At 32.9% G+C, this 24,553-nt stretch overlaps 2 protein-coding genes across 2 annotated transcripts in view; one reads left to right on the forward strand and one right to left on the reverse strand.

Annotated features, from left to right (window-relative positions):
• Window positions 1-24,553, forward strand: part of LOC124357528 (putative protein FAM10A4) — an 84,470-nt gene that overhangs the window by 17,133 nt on the left and 42,784 nt on the right. The window contains exon 4 of the mRNA XM_046809410.1: window positions 1,914-2,158. Within this exon, the coding sequence (XP_046665366.1) occupies window positions 1,914-2,158 (245 nt within the window). The remainder of the gene's footprint in view (window positions 1-1,913; window positions 2,159-24,553) is intronic.
• Window positions 7,520-24,553, reverse strand: part of LOC124357527 — a 38,715-nt gene continuing 21,681 nt past the window's right edge. The window contains exons 2-13 of the mRNA XM_046809409.1: window positions 22,839-22,943; window positions 22,363-22,421; window positions 20,332-21,604; window positions 17,898-17,965; window positions 16,395-16,599; window positions 15,856-15,972; window positions 15,336-15,508; window positions 14,887-15,078; window positions 12,909-13,091; window positions 10,299-10,379; window positions 9,175-9,360; window positions 7,520-8,720 (exon numbers count right to left, since the gene is read on the reverse strand). Coding sequence (XP_046665365.1) covers window positions 8,535-8,720; window positions 9,175-9,360; window positions 10,299-10,379; window positions 12,909-13,091; window positions 14,887-15,078; window positions 15,336-15,508; window positions 15,856-15,972; window positions 16,395-16,599; window positions 17,898-17,965; window positions 20,332-21,604; window positions 22,363-22,421; window positions 22,839-22,943 — 2,828 coding nt within the window. The 3' untranslated portion in view covers window positions 7,520-8,534. The remainder of the gene's footprint in view (window positions 8,721-9,174; window positions 9,361-10,298; window positions 10,380-12,908; window positions 13,092-14,886; window positions 15,079-15,335; window positions 15,509-15,855; window positions 15,973-16,394; window positions 16,600-17,897; window positions 17,966-20,331; window positions 21,605-22,362; window positions 22,422-22,838; window positions 22,944-24,553) is intronic.

Consider the following 24,553-nt stretch of genomic DNA (forward strand, 5'->3'; position numbering starts at 1 on the left):
AAACTTAAAATAATACATGTATAGTCGTAAATCAATTATGAGTAACTATTTCACTTAAGATATCCGAAATAAACTACAAAAGGAAAGTACATTAGCTAAAACGATTTGGGTAATATGCCATATAAGACCACATAAAAAGGTATGCAGGGATTTAAAACAGTTGTTGTTGTTAGAATGTAGAAACCAAACAACCAAATAGTTCTCTAGTAACTGGAGATTTTATATAAATATCGCATTCCAGTTATCTATGTTCCTTCAACAGATAATATGAACTATCTACTGTTTCAAACCACCCATCTGTGTTTATTGTGTACTCTAGCTAGTAATGTTTACTAGCAATGTACCGGTAACCCTGTCAGTGCTACATCCGGTCATGCACTGGGGTTACAAGATGAAGAATTAATGTGAAAGAATTAATCAATTTAATGTATACACGAAAACACTGTTTAATGATTTTTTTCATATATCAAGAGATCTAAGTACAATATTCAATATACGAGGGCTGTTTTTTAAGTAAGGGCCGTTTTTTTTTTTTAAATAAACAACAATTATTTTTTTCAAAATACATTTATTTTCAGAATCTGCATACTTTTCTTTATTTTTCTACATAGTTGCCTTGTTTGTTAAGGCACTTATCATATCTTAAAACTAAGTTTTGAAATCCTCTTCAAAGAAATCTGCCGCATGCTCTGACAACCAGGAGTTCACGGCCGTCTTGACTTCTTCGTCGTCATTGTAGCGCTTCCCGCCAAGATGATTTTTCAAGTAACGAAAAAGGTGGAAATCGCTCGGAGCAAGGTCGGGGCTGTACGGCGGATGATTCAAAACTTCCCAGCCAAAAGAGTCGATCATTTCCTGTGTCCGAGCAGCGGTGTGAGGCCTTGCATTGTCGTGGAGGAGCAGAATTCCCTTTGTCAGCATGCCGCGTCTTTTGTTCTGAATGGCGCGTCGGAGACTGGCCAGGGTTGCGCAGTAGGCTTCTGAGTTAATCGTCATTCCTCGCGGCATAAAGTCCACTAGCAAAACACCGCGCCTGTCCCAGAACACAGTTGCCATAACTTTGCGCCGCGACAGCGTTTGCTTGGCTTTGACTTTGACTGGAGATGTTGTGTGCCGCCATTCCATGGACTGTTGCTTTGATTCAGGAGTGATATGGGATACCCATGTTTCATCTCCTGTGACAATTCGACTCAACATGTCGTCTCCTTCCTCGTCGTCGTAGCGGGTCAAGAAAGTCAAAGAACTGCTTAATCTCTTTTTTTTGTGATCCTCAGTGAGGAGTTTGGGTACCCATCTTGAGCACAATTTTTTAAAGTTTAGGTTTTCTGACACAATTTTGTACAGTACTGACCTGGACACTTGAGGAAATTCCATAGAGAGAGTGGTTATTGTGAACTGTCGGTCCTCATGAATTTTTGCGTCAACTGCAGTAATCAAATCTCCCGTGATCACAGATGGCCGGCCTGAGCGATCTTCATCGTGGACATTTTCGCGGCCATCTTTAAATTCTCGGACCCATTTCCGCACTTTACCTTCACTCATTGCCTTGGCACCATACACCTCACAAAGCTGACGGTGAATGTCAGCAGCCGACATGTTTCTTGCAGTCAAAAATCGTATCACTGACCGAATCTCACACGCGGCGGGTGATTCGATAATCTTAAACATTTTAAAGATCCACAGTAATGCATACAGGTTAGCTACAGAGCTGCAACTGGCATGAAGTTGTTCGCTAAGAATGCCGGGAGGCGGGGCGCACGCTCGTTACGGCAGGAACGCGAACTACTACCGTGTACGGGAGAACGGCCCTTACTTAAAAAACAGCCCTCGTAGGTATGTGTATTTTCCTTCAATCCAAGATGTGAAATTGCTTGATTATTTTTAGTAGATGACTGAACTATGTCATGTTGTAGGATCTGCTTTGTTGTATGCTAAGAGGGGTCAATGTTACCTGAACACCAATAAGCCCAATGCGTGTATTCGAGATTGTACACGTGCGCTTGTCATCAATCCTGACTGTGCGCCGGCATACAAGTTCCGTGGTAGAGCGCACAGGCTACTTGGTAACTGGGAACAAGCTGCTCAGGATCTACGGAATGCTTGCAAGATTGACTTTGATGAACAAGCTGATGAGTGGTTGAGGGAAGTCACACCTAACGTGAGTTGTATTCTTCATTTACTATTAATAATTGAATTTTCCTTTTGTTAAAAATGCATGATTATTTCTCATGACCAGTTAATATTTACAGTTTCAATTTTCGGACCTAAACTAACAGCTTTTGTGAGTTGTGGTCTGATAAATGAAACTCTTGTGTAATTTGAATCGCTTTAAACTATAGCTTAATTGTAACCGCACAATAACATTTTACCTGCCATGGCGTAATTGTAAAACTTAACTCTAGAATTGGCAACTGATTACAACATGGTTGGAGATTCAACATTATTCAACTTATTTTTGTCTATATAGAAATGGAGTTTCATGCAAAATTTTAAGTCTAAAGATAAATCTTTTATGAGATAGCTCACCACCAAGTCACTGTGTGGAATAATTAGGCTATATCTGTTAATTTGTCACATATTCAAACTTCTTATGAGAATACTGAGTTTAAAAATTTATTTTTCTGCTATTTTCTCTATGGCATCATGGTTACCCATAAGACCAATGTAAAAATATTCACTAACACTCAGCCAAATCCAATGGAGTGACTTGCACCATCACTGAACTCAGTGTTCCTTGCATAGAAATGAAGCTTCATGCACTATTTCAAGTCTATACGTCAATTGGTTTTTGAGATATCGTGGAGACAGACAAATATAGACAGATAAACAGAAATGAAATTCGTTTAGCCCCACGAGTGATAGGCATTGCTAATGCTCAGCCAATAAAACCAAATAACAAAATAATGTTATCCAAGTAAATTTTAAAAATGTTATCAAAATTTTAATGATTTGGAATATTTGAAATCAAATATAGTTTAATTATGTTTGATTCATTACAAACAGTTGTATTATTAATTGGAAACAGGAAAAATATATGTTACAAAATGACACTATTAGCAATGTAATTATATAAGGTATTTGTCTTTTATGTTTTGGCTACAGTATAATAAGCGGCTACCAACACAATCGGATGATGATTATTGATTTTACTATCGAATACTACACCTATAGATATTCATTCATAGTTAATCATTGCCAGCTTTCTTTATTTAGATTAGTGACGTCATTACCAGCTGTTACTAGTGACTTCATTACCAGCTGTTGCTAGTGACGTCATTATCAGCTGTTGTTAGTGACGTCATTACCAGCTGTTGTTGGTGAAGTCATTACCAGCTGTTGCTAGTGAAGTCATTACCAATTGTTGTTATTTTGTTTATGTAGGAGAAGGCTAGTGACAACAACAAGGAACAAAGGCAATGAATATGTAAATATTGGCTCAAAATGTTTTTATAAAAACTGAGCAATGTTTTAAATGGCTGCAAGCAAAGGAGATAGCTCCTTATTATATATATATATATATATATATATATATATATATATATATATATATACACACACACATAATAAATGCATATACAAATGCATATACTATAGTGATATATAGTATAATAACATATTATGTATACGTATATAATAATATACTAAAAAAAACATTCTAGTAGTCAGATGATGCTACATTATATATGTGTGTGTCCCAAAAATTAGTGTCAAGCAAAAGTCCAGAAATAGAGCATCCCTAAAGGTATCCCTTAAGTTTTTGTTTTTTACTCAAGTCTTGACTCAGTTCTTAACATTCATGGCTATAGCTTCGTAAGTAGTTAAATATAAATTTGTCACCATACATCTATCCATGTTGGTTTGAAAATCACTGAATATTGGAAAACATGAAATCCTCAACAATTCCAAAATCATTGAGGGCAAATTAAAAATGAAAATCTTACAATTTTTTCAGACTTATTTTAAAAAACCTGTACATTTTGTCAGCTGTTTATCCTAAAAATATGGCAGTGCTATCTCAATCGCATCATATCTCAAATTCCACTTACAACCTATGGAGCTCAAAATGTAAATTTTACTGGGAGAGGAAAGTTTGTTAAAAGTCGATGAAACATTGCTGTTAACATGTTTTATTGGTCAAAATTAGAAAAAAAAACTTGCAAAGTCATATCAATGAAGTTTTCCTAAAAAGCTCCTTTATCAGGCACCCGTTCTTTCAGGTAAGCATTATGAACTCTTAAAATCATATGCTGATCGGGAATGTATGAAGTTGAGGATCTCCATGACGGACAACATATTGCCTGAAGCATTACCTATTGCATACCCGTAATAGTAGTGTATTTCTGCATAATCTCTAGGTAAAACAGGCATACAATATAGTCAACTTTCAAACAAATTATTATCCACTTTAAGTCCAAAAATGGCAAAATTATCTTGTTAAGACAACGCGTATTCCAACACGGTTGGCTTATTCTTCAAAGTCCACAAAATAAATTAAAATTCACCATAAAAATGTGCAAAAGCAAATGGTTGTAGTGTGATGGAGAAAGACAAATGATTGGAAAAGGAACAATAATAATATGAGGCTTATCTCCCTTACCTTTTCCAGATAACTTTTGCCAATAAATTACTGGTACTGTAGAACCAATTTGAGAATAATATAGATAGTCAGGCTATCAGATAAAATCCAGTCCTAAAACTAAAGAGTTTTATTATTGTATGAGTATTCCTATTACAACTGTTTGTAGTACTTATTATAACACCAGGTTTTTGTAATGTTATAGTTCACAGTATTGTTTGGTTGTAAATTGTGTTTGTATAGTTTAATTAACATTAAAAAGTCTATTGAGATAAAAGCAGGCACCTTCTATCTTGGTCAAATATGAATTTAGCTTTCAAGTCCTAAAGTAGGGTTTGGAAAGAATCAAGGTGATTTATCAGACCCCACTTGGAAGTACTTGTGTTGAATGACTAGGGCAGTATTGTCAGCCTAAATAAACTTCCTCGACAAAGTTCCTAAAACGTTGGCAATGTGAATGAACAGAGAGACCAGTGGGACAGCCTGTCTGTTAGATGTACAAGAAAATAATTTATTATTTATTTTCCATAAAAATCATAGTATGAATGTTATTTAGAATTGTTAAAATGTAAGATATGAGTAATAGAATAAGCTTCTCTTTTGATTTAACTTGTTATAAACAATATTGTGAATCCAAGAAGTGGTAGCTCGATCTGTTGTAACATGCTATAAACTCAAGTTTTACAATGAGATTTACTAATGTGATCAGAACATAACCAGTTTGTTTGTGTAGGGTGAATGCAGTGTATTCATGTCTTTAGATTATATTGGCATTATAGCAACATACTTACATCAAACATTTTCAATAAAATTGTTTTACTAAAAGATGCTATGTTGGAATTTAACTGATTGTATTCAGATAAGATTACTTTTCTATTGTAAAAATCAAATTTCATTCCATTCATACATAAATGAACAATTGCTTTGAAGGAATAACATAGCAATTCCAGATTTTAGCCATCTGTATGGGTTGTAGGGTTATAAAGTTACATCTATTTTCACCTTTGGTTCTACTTCATAAAACCTGTTATGTCTAAGAACCCCATGAGGTTTTTGAGATAATGTTTTGTCCTGAAAGCAATGACTCCTTCAGTTGATATTCTATATTTATGGTTTTTACCTGTCATAGAGACAGCTAGCTCTATTGTTAGCCCAGTGACAAATATAAGTTCAGGCAGATGAGGCATTTTATTGTGCCATTTATAATGTGACATCTTCAAGTTTGGGATAGCATTTTCTATCATATGGCTCTATAATGGTTCTATATAGGAGATGTCTCAATGTGTTCTTGAGCTTTAACCACCAAAAATTGAACATCTAACCAAAAATTAAATCATTAATAATCCTAGAATAATTATTTAATTTGTGATAGGCCAAATTAAATGATTATTAAAAATGATCAGACAATAACAAAATACCAGAATGTGATACAATTTTCTGGAAATTTTTGCATTTTTGAAAATTATGGACTTAAAAACCATCATAATTTGAAAATTTCTCAATTCAGGTCAGAAATCTAATTGTGTATAGCAAGTCTTTTTGAAAAACGTAATCTTAATAGTCTGAGTTTAACTTCAGTAGTATGTTGTTTTACGTAGTAGAACCTTAATAGTAGGAGTTCACTCTTTCCAGTGAATATTTGCCACGATCAGTGACATCTGCTTTGAGGGAAATACCATCTTGGGCACAGGTCTAGACACAAAATTCCCTTCTCCTAGACCTAGAGTCATGTGAATTAGAGTATTCTGTAGCACCATTTATACACAGTTGCATGTCTGTTGTGAAATCGGTGAAAAGATCTGAATTCGTGTTTTTACATCTGTAGCTGTAACAGAGACTTACATTTTTACTACTCTTCTGTTTTTGTGTTTTTCCGTCTATCATTATTACAGTATTAATATACTGTAGTATTGGACAATTAAACTATGTTTCTGTTAAAATATGAGTTTAATTACTAACCTTGTTACAATAATAATACACTGCACACTACTGTACTGTAAACGTACTTTTTAAAACAAAACTTGTTAGCGAGGGTTAATACTAAATTCACTTGATATAAAGGGGTTTTAGGTAAACCAGTGTGACCCCTTATAACACAACTTTTTAGACTACATAGTATTAATGGTACAATCTTCAATTAGAAGAGTCCTCAACAAGAATTTTTTTAACTTGTGAGACTTATTATTTCACATTCTCAATATCTCTGTTAGGTATGAAGATGGTGGCTGTTGAAAGTTTGTGAAAAGAGTGGTTATATCTCTGTTATTAGGCATCATGGAACAAAATGGGAATGTGTGATCGAATTTTCAGGCCATTTGCATTAGTGATCCTTTTTACATGTTTTTTAACTACCCAAGATTTCAAGATAGTGGCATTGCAAACTTTTGACAAGAATACAATTAACATCAAACCATTATGAATCAATATCTTTACAAACATAATTTCTTACTGATTGCAACCAAATTAATTCATATATATATATATAGCAATTTTAATCATGTATGTAAGGATTCAAGAGGATGGAGTTTTAAGTTTTTTAAAGTGTTACGAGTTTATTAATATGTCAACAATTATAACTGTCATACTGTATAAATATCGAACAAATTAACCTTCAAACTAATTATCTTCAGTTTTAATACCTTTGCTCTGACTGTGATAAAACGGGATATTTTTTATTGTTCTTAAGTTTTATATTCGAAGTAATTATTTCTATAAATTTAAAATTGATTGGACAGGTACAGTTTTTGTGTAATACTAACATGTTTTTAATCTCAGTGTTTTATTTTACATTAAAGATTTTTTTAAATATAAAATATGTTATAAGCTTTCAATAAGCAATTATTATAGTTGCTTGAAACTTAATTTTTTATTATGAAGCTGTGCACTAACAGCGGTGTAAATATAAGTTTTAACGAGAGAAGGAAAATAAAGGATATAAAAGGGTTAAACAGTAACATTGTATTGTTTGTTGTAGTACATACACTTTATACACAGGATATTGCCAACTACTTACGTACAGAACACAAAACATAACTATGTACACAAAGGTCTATCTAACGAGCGAGGAGAGTCATGGATGAGTTGATCTCTTCAACAAAGGTGGTCTAGTCATCACTTGTATATTTTTGGTTTGTTAAATGCCTGTTTGAACAGTGGATCGACAAAGTGGTAGTCAAAAACACACAAGTGATGGGGATTTGCCGCAGTCACTTTTCAGTAGAAAGCGTAACGATTAGTGTTCATCACTGGTTATTTTCACATCACTGGCCGAAAATGTTTGAAATACAAAATAAAAATGTAACAGGGTTTGAACACATAAGGAAACAAAATAAATACAATAAGTCTGGTCTTGAACCCTCCTTGGCTGGGTTCATCGTCGTTCACTTCAGTCCGCTTTATCACTTTTGTCCTTGAACAGTCCCTCTCGCAGACCAGCAGAGTTACTTTGGCGGCAGTGAATCGTGTTTGGTTTGCAATTAGTTCTATCAAATTATTTACCTGTAAATATTGTTTCTTAGTCGTGGAATTTTATGAGTGTAATTTATTATTTGTAATTTCATACAACTAACCGAATTTAGACAGTTTGGTTAAAGAAATAATTCAGCCTAATTTCTTTGTATTAGAGAAAAATCTGAATTGGTAAATTTTAAAATCATTGAAGCTATCTATTTTGCAGTCAACATTGAAGAATTTTTTCTTCTCAGTTTTTTTTTAAGTCAAAAGAGTACATAATTTTAATAATAAATGATCAGCAGGTACTTGTTTCAAAAATTATAAAGTAGGATACATAGTTTAGTGTTTGTGAATCAAAATAATATATCCTCTCAGGTTTACTTGACCCCTTTTATTCAGTGGAGTTCATTAAAGTAGCTCTGCTGGACCATTGATGGAGAAGCAGCCACAATCATGTACCAGCATGTGGTGGCGGGATGGTGCATGATTGTGCACCGGCCACAGCTCAACTCTTGGCCGCTGCCTCCAGGACCCTCTCTGCCTGTTTCTTGTACTTGCCGACAAGCTCTGGGAGGTCGTACGCGATGGCCACATCCAACCGGTTGATGGGACAGCCACGGAAGTAGGTACAGGTGTCAGATAACCGTTGGAAATCGTATACGGGATTCAGCCGAAAGAAGTCTCGATAGACCTGAGAATAGAAAATATACTAATACAAGGGAATAAAATACATAGGTGGGACAATGTTTTGCCTATTTAATGATTGTATCAGTTTTAGAAATTTCAACTATATTTTTGTTTTAGAGCACATTCTTAGAACATTTTAATTTACATTAACATATTTTATTAAAACATTTTTATTACGTTTTATTATTTCAAACAACATTTGAACAAAGACTATCCTGTAAACTCAAATTTACTCATTCATAGATTTTCAACACACTTTCATTCAATACATTTAAAATCTAGTGGAAACTTTTTTCTTAGCGCATCATTACACACCAGGAGGCAGAATGCACCACATTACTGCTACTGATGGATGTTTGATGTTTACCATTCATATCAGTAAGTGAGAATATGTGGCATAAAACTCCACTCACTTTTAAGACAGATCCTATCACACAAAAATCAATAAAGACTCTTACTTCGGGATCAGGCAGATCGTAGCGAGAGATGTTGGTCAGTGTGCTCAGCCCTTCGTAGATGTGGTAGTTCTGAGGGTGTTCAATGATGTCATCAGCAACCTTCTTTCGGTTGCCAAAGAAAGTCTTGTGGTTGTAGTAAGTAGTCAGGTAACAGTCAACCATTTTCGCATGGTTTCGTACTCGCACCTACAAGAAGAGAATGTTAGTTTCTATAATTCTTTCTAATAATACACTATTTTTTATTTTTTCTAAGTATTGAGTGATTAGAAATACGATTTTCAACAGCTACTTGTTACTTAGAATGTCTGTTAAGGAACCATTGATTCAAATCATATTCCAGGAAATTGATTGTAATTACTGAGCAGAAACTGTCAGTTCTCTTATAAAAAGCTGTAATGCTATAATTGGAAGTTTATATATCTTTGTCTTTAGATAAATTTTTACGTTTTATTAAAAAAGTACATACATTTTAATGTACTTTGTGCAAAGCGTAAAAGTGTTTCAAAGGTTTATTCTTGTTACTTACACATACATTTTAACACTTTCACTGCAATATTCTGCAATAGTAGTAGTCTGTTATGACCTACTGGTTATTAGCATAAAATATTTTGGTTCTCTAAGCGTTGATTTGCATCCTGTACTATAGTAATAGCCTGTTATAACTGGTGTTCTGGCTACAGTCTACAAACACCAAGGCTTCAATTAGGTAAACATCAGAGCTTAAGTAAAAATTTATTGTAAATAGCAGTTTCTTTTTCAAATTTAGCTGTCAATTTTATAATAAATTTAAATCTGTCCAAATATGAAATTAGTTCATAATATTTTTGTAATACTTTTATTCCAAGCATATACCCAACATTAAACTTGAGTTTTGTTCATTTTTAGTTTAATCTTTTATGTACTCAAACTTCTTATAAGATAAAGAAATGTTATAATGGTTTCACAAGTGAGTTTAAAGTGATTAACCCAAGAGTAAGCAGATGAGGTCGGGTTTATGTAATGTAAGTCACTAATATGGATCTCATATCACTGAAGGAAGTTGTTTTACTAGTTTTCATACTATTGTAGTGGTGTCACTGATTCTCTGCTTAAATCTACACATCTATGAATTGGTATATACTTACAGCAAATCGGCGAGCGCTTGCTATCTTATTTTCCACTCTCTTGTCAATAGCTTGTCTGAGGTCTCGGAGGAAAGCTCTTTCCTACAATCAGTCGCAGAACAATTAATTGTCATTTAAATTTTGTTTTATTATGTTATTTAATTTTTAATTTTAAAGGTTATAAAGAAATTGAATAATCTCTCACTTTATAACATTGATTTTGTTTCTGTAATAGTTACATTGTTATAATACTAACACAAGTCTATATATTTTACTTAGATCATGTTATTTTCATTTTTACTTATTATAGTTATTGTTTGAAAGCTGAATCTGCCTTAAAATACTTGTCAAATTTCTCAGTTTATGGGATTGACAATATCTGTGCATGTATTGTCATTAGTTGTATCTGTTGTTACCTTTTGTATAATTCTGTCATTGGTCAAATGAACTTTATTGAAAAGAGAGTTTCTATCCATCTGATAGATAGAAATAGTCGTGCTGACTTCAAAATAGATCTCCAAATCTCTCCAATGTTTTATTGATTTCTGTTACAAGTGATTTATGAGATATTAAAAAGTTGTGTTTACTTTTTGTTATATAAGATAGTCTGTTATCCCATACTTGCTAATCCCATACAGCAGGGGTGCCCAACCTTTTCTACCCAAGGGCCACATTGTAAAGCCTTTATGGTCAGGTGGGCCAACATCCCAGGGGATTTGGAACCCCAAACAAAACGTATTGCCCGGGGTTTGTTCCAGAAATCTTGTGAAAAATATGATTTTTAAGGTTATTTGGCCCTTGTTTCCTGATTATTTTGTAATTTCTTATTATTTATTAGTTGTTAGGTAAAGGTTTATAATATATTATGTTTTTAGGTTCTTTTAGTAGAAATAAATATAAACCCAGACTTTTGGATGTTTGCTCTAATTCTGAGGGAACAATAAAAAAGTCACCAATAAATTGAATACATTGATTTTAATTAATCCTACTAGAATACTAGGACATACAAATTACGTGGCGAGTGGTGATCTTGAGTTGGGTAGGGGTTACGTCGCCGCACCGCGCGCTGTGCCGTGCTTTACGCACGCTCTATTCGCAAGCCGGCAGCCACCACCTTAGTCAGTGAAATCTGTCTGCAACTACTTTACTTCTTTCAACACTCATACTCCACCAAATGAATACGGTTCGTTCTACGTGTAATCGGCTGGACTGCTTGGTTCTCAAAATTTGTATTTATTTAATATTTCAAATGCTTGTAAACAAATTTGGTTGTTTTGGGCCGGATTCGGCCCGTGGGCCGTAGGTTGGGCAGCCCTGCCATACAGTACCATACTACCACAAACAAGTTTAGTGATGTCAGGTTAACCATCATGTCTTAACCTTGTATTTGGCAACCTCATCTCTTTTTGAGAAACTTCCACCTTTTGAATTTTCTTCAAAGTAGTAAGGAAATAAAAATTTAGTTAACAGTTAATTGTGAGTATTCAGAAACTTTATTATTTGTTCAGTAGTGCTTGACAACTCAAAACTCTTGCATGATTAATTAATAACAACATGTTATCTATTCTGCATTTTATGTCCAGCTTTATAGTGATAATATTAAAATCTCTTAGAGCTAAATCAGATTTCTCTGATCTCAGATTTTCAACGGTTTATACCAATTATATTTTACATTATCTTTTAATTCTGGTTCAAGATAGTCTTGAACTTAGAACCAAATGCCTCTGTACTTCAGTAAAACTTTGTTAGTTATTTGTTCCCCCTTATTTTATGGGGTAGGGGACTACAGATGCAAAATCTAGATTTTTAATAGACTCTACACAGTAAGCAGTTATATTTTATAAAAACAGCAGGAACATGGATCTTATCACAGCTTGATTTTTTACAATGATAAAATTTTTGTACGATTTATATAAATTTATAGTTTGAAGCCACCATGAGTATAATACAAATTAAACACAGACCAGTTTTACTTAGGTGTAACAATTAAGGCTTTGCAGAGAAATGACATTTTGATAGTCCAGAAGTTGCCCGAATTGACATAGATTGCAAACGAAGCATTGCAGTCTTGTTGCAGTGTTCTGTGTGATCATGATTTCTAGCAGAAAATATGCCTGAAAGTTTTAAGGATACCTTCCGGATGAGAAATATGTTTTTTGCCCTTACTTGAAGGCCTATGACACAAATAATTGCACTATAAATAACTTTTGGCAGGTTGAATGTTTTACAATGCAAGTATATAGAAAGTGTGACAGTGACATGTAACAACCAATGTTAGGCTGATATGATAACTCACTGGGCTTGAATACAAAACTCATTTCTTCAAGTGAGTGTGAAGATGAGTGTCAGGGTCGATCTGAGTACTTAATTCGTACTTAGTTCTACTTGCCAAATATTCACTGGACATTCAGAGATTCATTGGGGTCAGTGGGGGAATTTTCGGTTTTTTGTGTATTATTTTATAGGGGTGATATGTGATGAATCACATGCAAAATAACAGGATACCAAGGTTTTATTAGTTTAAAGTACTTTAAAAATGTTAATAAATGACATTTCATGCAATAAAAATAAGTGACATAAATGAGGAGAATACAAGAATAAGTTTTCTCAAGAAATGTGTGGGTACAGTACCTGAGCATGCAGCAGCCGGCTAGGGGCACCCTGCTCATATGGAATGGACCACAAGCTAGTAGAGTACATTACAGGAGGCTCCTGGCTGGACATGAGAGGGGAGATGTTCCATATCAGGGTACCCTGAACACGCATTAGCTCCTCGGGCTTCACCTGATCTGCCTTGTTCAGGATTATGCGTGTCTGGAACATTTGTAGGGAAGGAACATTGTGTTAGTCACATTGTACTAAACCTATACAAGTGAAGCTATTTTTGTCATAATTTTATTTAACATTACATATCAACTCTCTTCTTCTTATTCTTCATTTCTCTAGTATCTCTTCAGCGACTATATAATAAAGTAATAGGCTATATTTAAATTATCACAAAACACATTTTGCATATTTCACTATATAGGCGTGATGTAAACTTTAAAAAAGTAAGAAAACTTTAAAATTATGATAAAAAAATACTGAATGTAATTTTTAAATTACTAATACAGAAAATTAATCAAGATATTTGCTTATTTAACTAAATTTTGTTCAATCAGCAAAGAATTAAATAAAAAACCCTTATTTTAAACACTACCACTAATCTTGTGTTGTCATGTTTTTAAGAATACATAAGAGTTTAGGTTATAATTATGTTTTAGTAACTGTAGAAAGAAATGAATTATTATATAGTAAACATGTCAGAGCACAATATTTCTTATTGAGAACCATAACAAATAATTAATGAATGTAAAAAAAGCTAACCAATCAAAGTTTTGATTTGTACCCAAAAGAATTAAATGAGGAATTCTATGATTTGTGCGATGTTAGCATACATATAATCTTATTAATGCTTGTCATACTAATGTTTAAAGATGCTTCAATCTCACAATATTTCACATGACAATTATGCTTCATCAGCTCATGCACAGCATCGATGTTTTCTTTCATAACAACTGATATTGGACGACCTTCACAGGATTCGTCCTGGAGTGATCCTCAGTCACGATTGAACTTGTTATACCAGTTCTGTACTGTGTTCTTTATAAGGAATTTAGTTCATCTGTGCTCAGGCCACGTCAAAAGTTATGAAAAATTATTGCACGAAAATGTTTCCTATTTAATTCCATTTTCACCTAAGATAAATTTTTCAATCTGGTGTCAATAACACTAACAAAAATGAAATGACAAAATGTTTTGGTTGAGGTTATGTTTAACAATGTGAACTTTGCACTGAAAACATCAGCTGGTGCCTTCCAACAATCAGTATTATCAAGACCAGAAACTTAAATAGCAGCTCTCGTATATGTAAGCGTAGGAATTTCGCTAAAAATTAATTATTCCTCTTTGTAATTTTTAAATACACTCTATAGGGTATACAAGCTAAGTTATTCTACTACAAAGGTCTTGTAAGTGTGTAACCAGAAAAGAAATCTAAGAATGAAGCAGAGTAGGTTAGTACCTATTGCTCTTCCTCTTCGGATGACCCAACAATGTGCCTTTAAGTACTTCGTTACACAGACTATTAGGATTAACTATCATTGAGTTGTGTTTAGCTATACATTTTTTCTACTTTACCCATGGGCTTAACAGTAGTATTTTCATTATCTTATCCGTGTATAAATAGTTAATACTTTGAAACCGTATTCTACAAGTGTCATTACCAGCAACTTCTATCATGAAACATTATTTTTTTCTTATATAGTATCTTCATTATTCTATGATCCTGTTCCCAACAAAATCAAAATAATTAATACAATTGATATTTAACAGGATAAATAGGTCCTTCTTCAACAGCATTTGTGGTAGAGTCTAGCTCTTTAATTAAGAATAATTTTCAGTTTTTTAATGGTTTATTATCAACAATCAAATTATATTTAATCAATTGTGGGGCAGAGGAGGTAGGTACCTATAAATGTATATAAAGATACAATGTTGAGTTTGGGAACATTCTGCATAATATTGTATAAGGTCAGTGTTGAGATGAGAACAAAGCTATCTCTCCTACCTGGTATTCCCTACCCTTCAGTTGGTCTAGGATGGCCTCAGTCTCTGGCCCCACATCCAGTTTGCTAGGGTCATAGACTAGGAAGATAATATCTGCTCGGTCGATGAACCACTGACACGCATCGTTGAAAGGGAACAGCCTCTCTACCTGCTTGCGGATCTCCAGGATACCGGGTATTTCAACAATGTTTACCTACAGACATCACTCAGATCACTATGATATTGATACTATGACTAAGCAACATACAAAATTAAGGAAGATGCCATTGAAAACTAAGTGAACATTATGAGAATATGTTTTCCATCGGAAGTGTTGCAAGGATTGCTTGATTATAGTTTAATTTTATCACATTGTTGAAGTAAAGGTGTAAAAGCAAAGATGGAAAGAGAATGGCAGGAATTTTATTGAGATAACATAATCTATTAAAGAACAAATTATGTTTGCATCACCTTCTCTAAGAGAGGAGCGTTGAGTCGGAGGCCCCTGAGCCGGTCCAGCAGCCCTTGTCCAAACTTCTGGAGGCCTGAAAACGTCCAGTCTGCTGCCAATTGTGTGCCATCAAGCACCTCCTCTCTGTCTCCCCACATCAGTATGTTGAAGTATGCAGGAGATGGCTCTGCTCCTGGATTTATATGTTTATTTACAATAATATTCAGTACCCACACTAACACCGTACAAATTTTATTTTTATTCTTCAAAATGTTGTCTTAAATAATAGATCTCAATATATACTTCCTTGAAGTCTAAAAGTTGTTTTAAATTTCAAGAGATTAAATTTATTTTGTTTACTTAGATTTCACAAGACTATATAGTTTTTCTGTTGACTAAAAAAATTATCTTTTAGATCTTTATGGATATAAAGTTACTTTTTTAAAGATAATATTTAGTTATTATTTTATCACAAAAGTGGTTCTAAATAAGAAGAAAATCTCTTTGAAATTAAATGAAAATTTGAATAAAACTGTATACCTGTACGAAGTGATGAAGACTTAAATTCATTGTCCAGGAGGTAGTTGAGTATTGTAGACTTTCCACCACTCCAAGGACCCATGAACAAGATTAGTGGTTTGGAGAATATTTCTGGATCTAAGGAATTATCAGAAATATAGTCATTAAATACACTTTTACAACGAATTACTAATCGTACTAAAAACTATTCTAACTAGGCCAAAATTAACAATTTTTAATGTAAAAAATGGAACACTATGTTTTGAGGATAGAAATCTTTTCTGTTCGTGTGACACTATTCCTGATGAGAGGATGGAATATCACTTTACAATCTACCTGATGAAGAGGATTCTTGAAAACGTGTAATCTTAGAAATTACCCATTGTTAATAATAAACTGTATATGAAGAACCAGTATTAGCTTAGAATATGAATAATTCATAGAAGAAATGCCAGTAATTTGTTAAAATGTTAAAAATGTTTCCTAAAGTGATCTAGTACTAAAATCCTTAGTTTCTACTTATATCAGTAATGATATATATATAATTTAAGACAGATTACCTCCAAAATGTCGGTTGCTGAGGTCACGGTATTTGTAGAGAATCTCAAGTGGATTAATGGCATTATCATAAAGTTTCTTTAAGTCCTTGAGTGTAGTCTCAATTGTCTTTGCCAGCAGCATTTCTGTCTCAGCAGACTCAGGAGTGAGGTGCAATATTTCCCCAATGTGCTCACGTGGCCTGCGAATTTTTGGAGCTTCAAACTCCTGCAAACAGTTTTGCAGATTATTTATAATTCTTTTAAATATCATATTATAGCTAAGATTTGCAGAATTTTATTATTTACTCAGGGTGGCCACCCAACCAGGAAACCGGGAGTAAGCCGCGAATCTTCCCGGGAAAATCTAAAAAACAATTCTTCTGTGTCTATGAACTATGAAATCAAGAATAGTTTCACAGCTCCTTGAACCAGGAGTTCATTAAACCTAGACATCACATGTTACGTAATGTGAACTTGGGAACTTTGATTGTTGATTGACGATATGTGGGTGATGATGTCTGTCAAAATTATTTACAGAGTTGGTGGGCAGCGTGTGGTTGCTACAGTGTGTGTGATCAATGATGTGTTCATGAGTCTCAACTGACGCTGTTTGATCCAAGATTGTCTCTACTAATGTAGTGGAGTTTATCTTGGTTAGTTCTACCCCATACCTCGACTGAGCTAATATTGTCGCCAGCAGACAGCGTTTTTGTTGTTAGAGTGGCATTGGTTGGACCACAACTGGTGGAAATCCTATCACTTCTCCAATCACCTATTTGTCTGAATGACTTTCCTGCATACATGACAATTAGTCGGGAAGTTTGAACTATACAAACCAGACCATCCACACTGATTTAAACCACAGTCATTATGTTTTTTTTTTCTTATCCCAATAAAGAAAAGTATGTATGTATATTTTCCTTATTGTGATAACAAGGCACCTCACATATTGCACTGGAAATGTCTTACACCAAAAGTGGATTACAAAAGCTGGAAGCAGACACTCTTTGACAGAAATATATTTTTGACAGAATATATATTTTGTACATACAAAAATCAAACAATCAAAAAACAAACAAAAATACATCAAAATCAAAAATCAATACATGTTCAGTATGATCTATACAGTACTTTTATTGCATCTTGGTCTCACCTTGTGAACTTTCATGCCCCTGGTCATTATGTAATTCTACTCATGAAATGTTTAGACTCCATGTACCTATGTAGATCGTTCAAGAAAAGGATTCAAAGATAATATGCTCAAAATAATTGTTATTCAGTGAATAGTCTATTGATTAATAAATTGGTAAAGTACAAAAGTGTCTAATATTATTTTATAATTTGAACAAGAAAACTTATATCCAAACAGAATTTTAAACTTGTTGGTACACGGCTTTACGGTTCATCATTATTTGAAGATATATATATATATATATATATATATATATATATATATATATACAGGCTATAATGATATTAATGTTGGTTGTTATACATAACATAAAATACATAACATTAACTTACAAGTGTGAGTTGGTCCTCATCAGTGGGCTCTTGCTCTTTTATTTCTTCCTCAACAGATGGCTCTTGTTCTGAAATCATAACAGATTTTATTGGTTTAAAAAAACAATTTGTTTTTGGTGTTGATTATTATTTATTAATAAAAATTACAAATTATTTATTAATACATATAACAATACATAAAGTAATATGGAATTATTGAAATGTAGAACCATATGGGTGATTTGCTTCCTGATTCAAAGTAGAACTTGTTACAAGTGTTTATAGCTATTTGTATTGGGCTTTAAACTCGGGTATCCATAAGCTTTGTTTAGACAGTTCATACAGCTGCAGGAACCTAGCTTTGAAATTGCAACTATTTGGCTGTTTATTGTTTCCAAAAACCCTACCTGCTAATATATTTTAAAATATTCTCGAATCAATTAATTGTTTTCTATTATTCCTAAATATGACAGCTATAGGTAGCTATTGATAGAAGTAGGTAAGCTGAGTTGTACCATTGTATTAACATATGGTAGGTCAGTACACATCTATGTGCAATGGTGGGAATGTCATGCCTTCTGTTACTCTGTCCATTAATCACTTTTTATATAGTTTTATATTCATAGCGATTGTATAGAAGTGTGCTACTGACATAATATTCTGCATTGTAATATTTTTCCTATTTTATTCTGTTACCTACCGTAATATTGTGCAAGAAGCATTTCTATGACAACATCGTGCAAGCAGTTCTGGCATTTTTTATTAGAATATCAGCACTTCCTTGGTTCTTTATCATGAGTGTTAGCACCCTGGTGAGTTTACTGTAGTCATACAGTGCAGACAGCTATCATGTGTTGTTGTTGTACGTCGCCTGCCCTGGAGTATTGTTTTGTTTTATTTCTAGTGTTTATTGTGCCATGGAAATATCCGACGCACAAGTAGGCGATTGGCTTTGTTTGAATTTAAACATAGCCGATTAATACAAAGCTTTTTTACTATAATAGCTAAAAAAAACAAAATTTGAACTAATAATAACTATTTTGCATAAAAAAACTACATACTTAAACTCTACAATCCCGTCTCTGTAAAAAAAAAAGAAAAAAACTGTGATCTTGTTAAGGGATTCAAATAACTAATTGAAATTAACTTACAGTTTGAAAACCCCACTAATTATAAAGTCTGTTAAGCAATAAGAATGAATTGAAAAAAATCCTAAAAGCTACTGACGTGATTCAGGAATATTTTACAATGTACAGACCAGACAATTCTGTATGTTATTGGTGTAAGGGCAGACAGATAAATGTCCATAATGATGATAGAAATAATTGCTTGTCTATGTTAAACAATTTGCATTATTGGCTGAGAACATTGCACAGCAAATATCTGTTAAAAACAGTATTTTGGTTTAATGAAATTTGGAAATTTTTGTTATGTTTCTGATTTTATGCCTTAAGGTATATTTATGAAGTTTCTTTAACCCATTGCCTTATACATATTTTTACTATCAGCTCAACTGGAGTTATCCTATTAAAAATGCTAAAAATGTAATTGTTTTGTTATATGTTTATACAAAATTTATTTTTCAAGTTATTTGGTTATATTTTATATCTTTTTGGATTAACATGAAATGGGCTTTAATAATAAATAGATAGTGATATATTTGGTCATAATTTAAAAATAATAATGCTGTAAAAACTAAAAAAGTTTTGAAAAAAATTTTTAGTCACATAATATAAAATAAAATACCCCATTGTTGCTTTTATTCTATTTGAAATGTATTTCTCTACCTATCAATACTAGAATATGTGTGTGTGTATATATATATATATATATATATATATATATATATATATATATTATATATATATATGCATAGTTTGTCAGAATAAATATGTACTGAAAATTCCAAGAATATTGATTTTTTTCTCTTGTAGTACACTAATATTCTTATAGTAACTTGTTATTCATTTAAATTTCAATTAATTGTAGTATTGCAGTTTTTCTTATGTGTTACAACAATATTAGTCTAATTTATACTAACATTTGGTTGAAAAAGGAGTTAAAAAAAAATTATTTAGATGGGGCTGTACTTGTCACGGAACGGTTCCGTGATATAAATTTTGAGCCCAGACTAGCTGTCACAGAACCGTTCCGTGATACAAGGCCAATGGGTTAATATCTAATAATCACCTATCAGAATCCTGGGAAAAATAGATTACCAAAGTTTGCATTATAGTTAAATCCATTAAAATGGAGAAAATAGTTTCTATAAACCTTATGTCTTAAAGAACTTACTTTTCTGTCTATCTGTATGTTTGTGTTTTACATTGTCAAATGTTTTACATATAATGAGATGGTTTTTTCTAGACCAAGTCGAATGATCTTTTAACAAGATATCTAAGAACAAGTTTATGCTTTTAGAAAAATTCACTCATTATTTTAACTTTATTATTACCTGTAACATTTTCTGTTGGTTCTATTAGGGGCTTTTCTGCACTTTCTCCATCTTCCTCGGTAGCTGGCATGGCTTCCTTTTCAATAACTAAGTGTGGGTCAGTGGTTGATACATTTTCATCTGTAGGTTCTGTTATAGTTTCTTCAGATCCTTCCTTGCTTTCAGTAGTTGCTTCACTTGAAACATCAGGAGATTCAGTTGACACAGTTTCTTCTACATTTGCAGAAGCTTCTGCACTCTCTTGTTCTGGTGTGTGAGTTGTTTCTTCAGCAGAATTCTCTGTTGTTTCTTCTACTGAAGTTTCCTTTGTTTCTTCAACTGAAGTTTCCTTTGTTTCTTCAACTGATGTTTCCTTTGTTTCTTCTACTGAAATTTCCTTTTCTTCTTCTGCAGATGCTTCTGTTGCACCCTCTTCAGAAGTTTGTACAGTTTCTTCTCTGGAAACTTCTGTTGTTTCTACAGATTTCCCCTCAGTTTCTGTACTTTTTTCTCCCAATTCAGCTTCTGTTGAATCTGTATTTTCTAATGATTCAGTTGTTTCAACAGAGTCTGTCACTTCACCCCCTGGGATTTCACTGGATTCTTCAGCAGTATGATCTTCTGTGGACGCTAAAGGTTCTTCAGCTGTTTCAGATTTTTCTGGAGACTCCTCTGTAGTATCTTGAGTCTCCTCTGGTTTTTCTTCCTCTGACTCACCTTTTGTCAAATGATCTTCCTCGCTAGTTTCTTCAGGTTTGGATTCATCTAAAGTTTCTTCAGTTTGTTGTTCACCTTTTTGTTCTGCTGATTCTGTAGCTTCTTCACTTTTTGTGTCCTCTTCTACATTTTCTTCTTCATTTGTACTATCTTCAGGTGTTTCAGCCGATTTGTTCTCTGCTGTCAGTGCGTCCTCTGTGCTTCCTGTTGTTTCTACATTCTCATTGGTTTCTTGTGATTCATTTCCTTCTTCTATAGATGATTGTTCACCACCATCCTCCTTTACATCTTCAGTTTCTGTACTTTCTTCTGTTTTTTGTTCATCCTCTGTGCTATCATTAGGTGCGCTTTCTTGTGTTCCAATGCTCTTTATATCTTCAATAAGCTCATCTGATTGTGGTGTTTCCTTGCTTTCTGTTGTGCCTTCCTCTTCTGAGACTTCTTCAGCATTTTGTGATTCAATTGACCCTTCTGCTTCTGATGATTCTGCTTCTTTTGCTTGTTCATCTTCAGTGCCAATCTCACCCTCTATGGATTCTTTCGTAGTAACCTCTTCGATTTCTTCGATCGATCCTTCCTAAACAAATATAAGTGTTATAAACATGTATATGACTACGCATATTTTGTTTTGCTTATATATCTCTAAATATACCCAATTTTGTAATGGGCTCATTGACAACATTTTGCTGTAGCTTTTTGTCACGGGGATAAAATTAGTTAACTTAGGAATGGAAACAAATATTAAAGATATACATATGAGCAATTAAAAGTGTTCACTTAACGTTCTTTTCTTTTTTAGTTATTAAGCTTTTAAGACAGGTGTCGACTGTCATCTAAGTTATAGTTTACACGGCGTCAAACAATTCTTACACAGATAAAATCTTGAGAATATGTTGACCTCATTGTGGGAAGCTATTTTTAGTCAACAAATTAAAATTTAATTTCAAGTCCAGATTTTGCTATCCAGTTTATGTACATTAAATATGTGGCCTGTATGTTTTGATTAAAAAGAAATATGTATTAATTGAAACTAAGATGTTAATGTACTAAATTTCATAAAAGGAGTAACACCAGGAATGCTTATAGTGCTCATTCATGAGAAGTAAGACAGTTATCTTCTGTAAAAATATGTCTATTGGATCCAGACACACTTGACTTATTTCTACATAAAATCATAAAATTAAAAAAATCATAACACGTAGTCCTAAAAATAATAAACTGTTACAAAAAAGGAAAAATAAAATACCAAGTAATATGACACCTAACTTTTACTCACCTTTAGTGTACAGTACTCATAAGCTATAATAGAGTTTAGATTATTGAATACTGAGATACCTGGTCGGCTGTCTGAGAGGTAGATGTCGTCTGCTCAGAACCTGTCGCATCTACTGCCTCTATAACAGACACAAAACTCACTACAACCCCTGTATAACTTATCAGCACACAGTAGTTCAAAATTTAATTTGTAGTTGTAAAATCAAAAACTGAAGTACAATTAAGAAAAACACTGTGTATGACAGTACAAATGAGTGTGGAAATATAATTATAAGGAAATGGTTTTTTGGGCGCCATGTACAGAACATCCTTTATATTTTGTAAATGGTAAATTATTCTCAGTTTTTTACAATCTAAATCATTACAACTATTTTGGGATCAGAAAGTAAGAACCAAATTATACTAAATCTAAATTGACGGCTTTTCACTTTTTACTCAATGCTTTTTTTAGGGATGGAGTCAATTTTCATAAAGTATCAGTATAAAATGTTTAGGGTTTTGAGTATTGAGAAATGCAAAGAGGCGATGCTTATTACCTTGTGGGGTCTCTGGGGTGAGTTCCTTGAGAGCCTTCTCTATGTAAGGCCGACACTCACTCTCTGAGGGCACAGTGGACAATCCACCCCAGCCCTTGACTCCCTCTGTAACATCAAACACGATATAAATATATTGTGTTTCATAAACCAGTCAATAGTGCATGTCAGAAAAGAAAATTTACTTCCAGTTGTGTATGTTTTGAAAAGCAAACACAAATTTTTTCCAAACATTTCTTAATCCTGGAACTGGCTGTCAATTATTTCTCAAACGGCCGGTTGTATTTTATTGCATAAAATAAATTTTTATTATAAACTTATATGTGTAATATATTATTTTTTTCAGGAGAATTTGGAATAATTTATGGTATACAAACATTATGAATATACCACTAAAAATATGACTACCCAAAAAAGTGTTTCTTTAAAAAAAGTTGTGGGATTTTACTTGGTAACGTGTGATAATATAATAAGTATTAGAATCTTAAATAGCCACTTTATTCTTGATTTAATCTAGTTTCAGAAAATGTATAATGGAATCCAGGTTCTCTTTGAGAAAAATTAAATACATTGTAAAAACCACGAATATTACACAAAAGGCTAAATTTGTTACCAAAAGTACAATAACTTTAAAACAATTACAAAAAATATAATTCTTACACTAAATGTTTTAAAAATATATCAAACTTTAGAGAATTATATTCACTAGAAAATAATAATAAATTAACAACTAATTTTGTTAAAATTTGAACAGTAGTGGATGTACCTAAATTGTCACTATTGGTACAATCATTTTCAAAAATTAAAAAAGTAAATTGTTATATTGAAATATTTTATTTATTACTTTTATTAAATTAGTTGATTAATTTTATAATAAATAAATACTAATTTTTAACTTGTGCCTTTTGATTGGCTTAGCTTGAGGTTCCAAAAGATATAAAATGAAACCTAGCTGTCACTGTCAAGGCCTAGTTTGTTTGTCTGACAAGTCAACAAGTTCTTTAATGTAAAAAATCAGTAATTTTGGAACATTATTAAAATGAGAGCCTAAATAAAGCTATAACAAGCTATAAACAAATATATCCATAACTATAACTCATACCCATGATATATCACTAATATTGGAGTGTTCAAACACTTTCACTGCACTGCACAATAGCCTAGATTTGTCTAGGATTACTAATTACAATATATCACATATAAAACCATTTAATTACTAACAATAATACTACATGTTGATTTTAAAATGTTTATAATAAACTCGTTTAAAAATAAATTAACACTATCTCGTGAAATAACTACATTTTGTGACTAAATCTAAAGACCAAAACAGACAGACACCTGCTTCTAAATGGCTGCATGATGATGATCGTTCTGGCAAGTCTGTGCCCTCACCGTGACATCACTGTTGCTAAAACAGTAAAATAGTTTTACCGTTGAAATCAGTAATTCTTTCTGTTTGAAATGGTATATAAATAGTGGTGTTAGGGTTTACTCATGTACTTTATGAACTGTCAAAACGGGTGAGTGTCATCAACATTATAATGTTGATTGCCACTTGAGAATCGATCAGATCGATGTTAAAATGTTGATTGCCAGTTCCAGGATTAATGGTTTATTTATGTATTTTGTACGTTTTTTGTGATATTTTAAAAACTAATACAGGTTGTGTCCAAAAACTATACTATAAGTGAAACTTTTCTCATCATCAATCAACA

This window comes from Homalodisca vitripennis, chromosome 3, assembly GCF_021130785.1.
Source record: "Homalodisca vitripennis isolate AUS2020 chromosome 3, UT_GWSS_2.1, whole genome shotgun sequence".
Taxonomy (NCBI): domain Eukaryota; kingdom Metazoa; phylum Arthropoda; class Insecta; order Hemiptera; family Cicadellidae; genus Homalodisca; species Homalodisca vitripennis.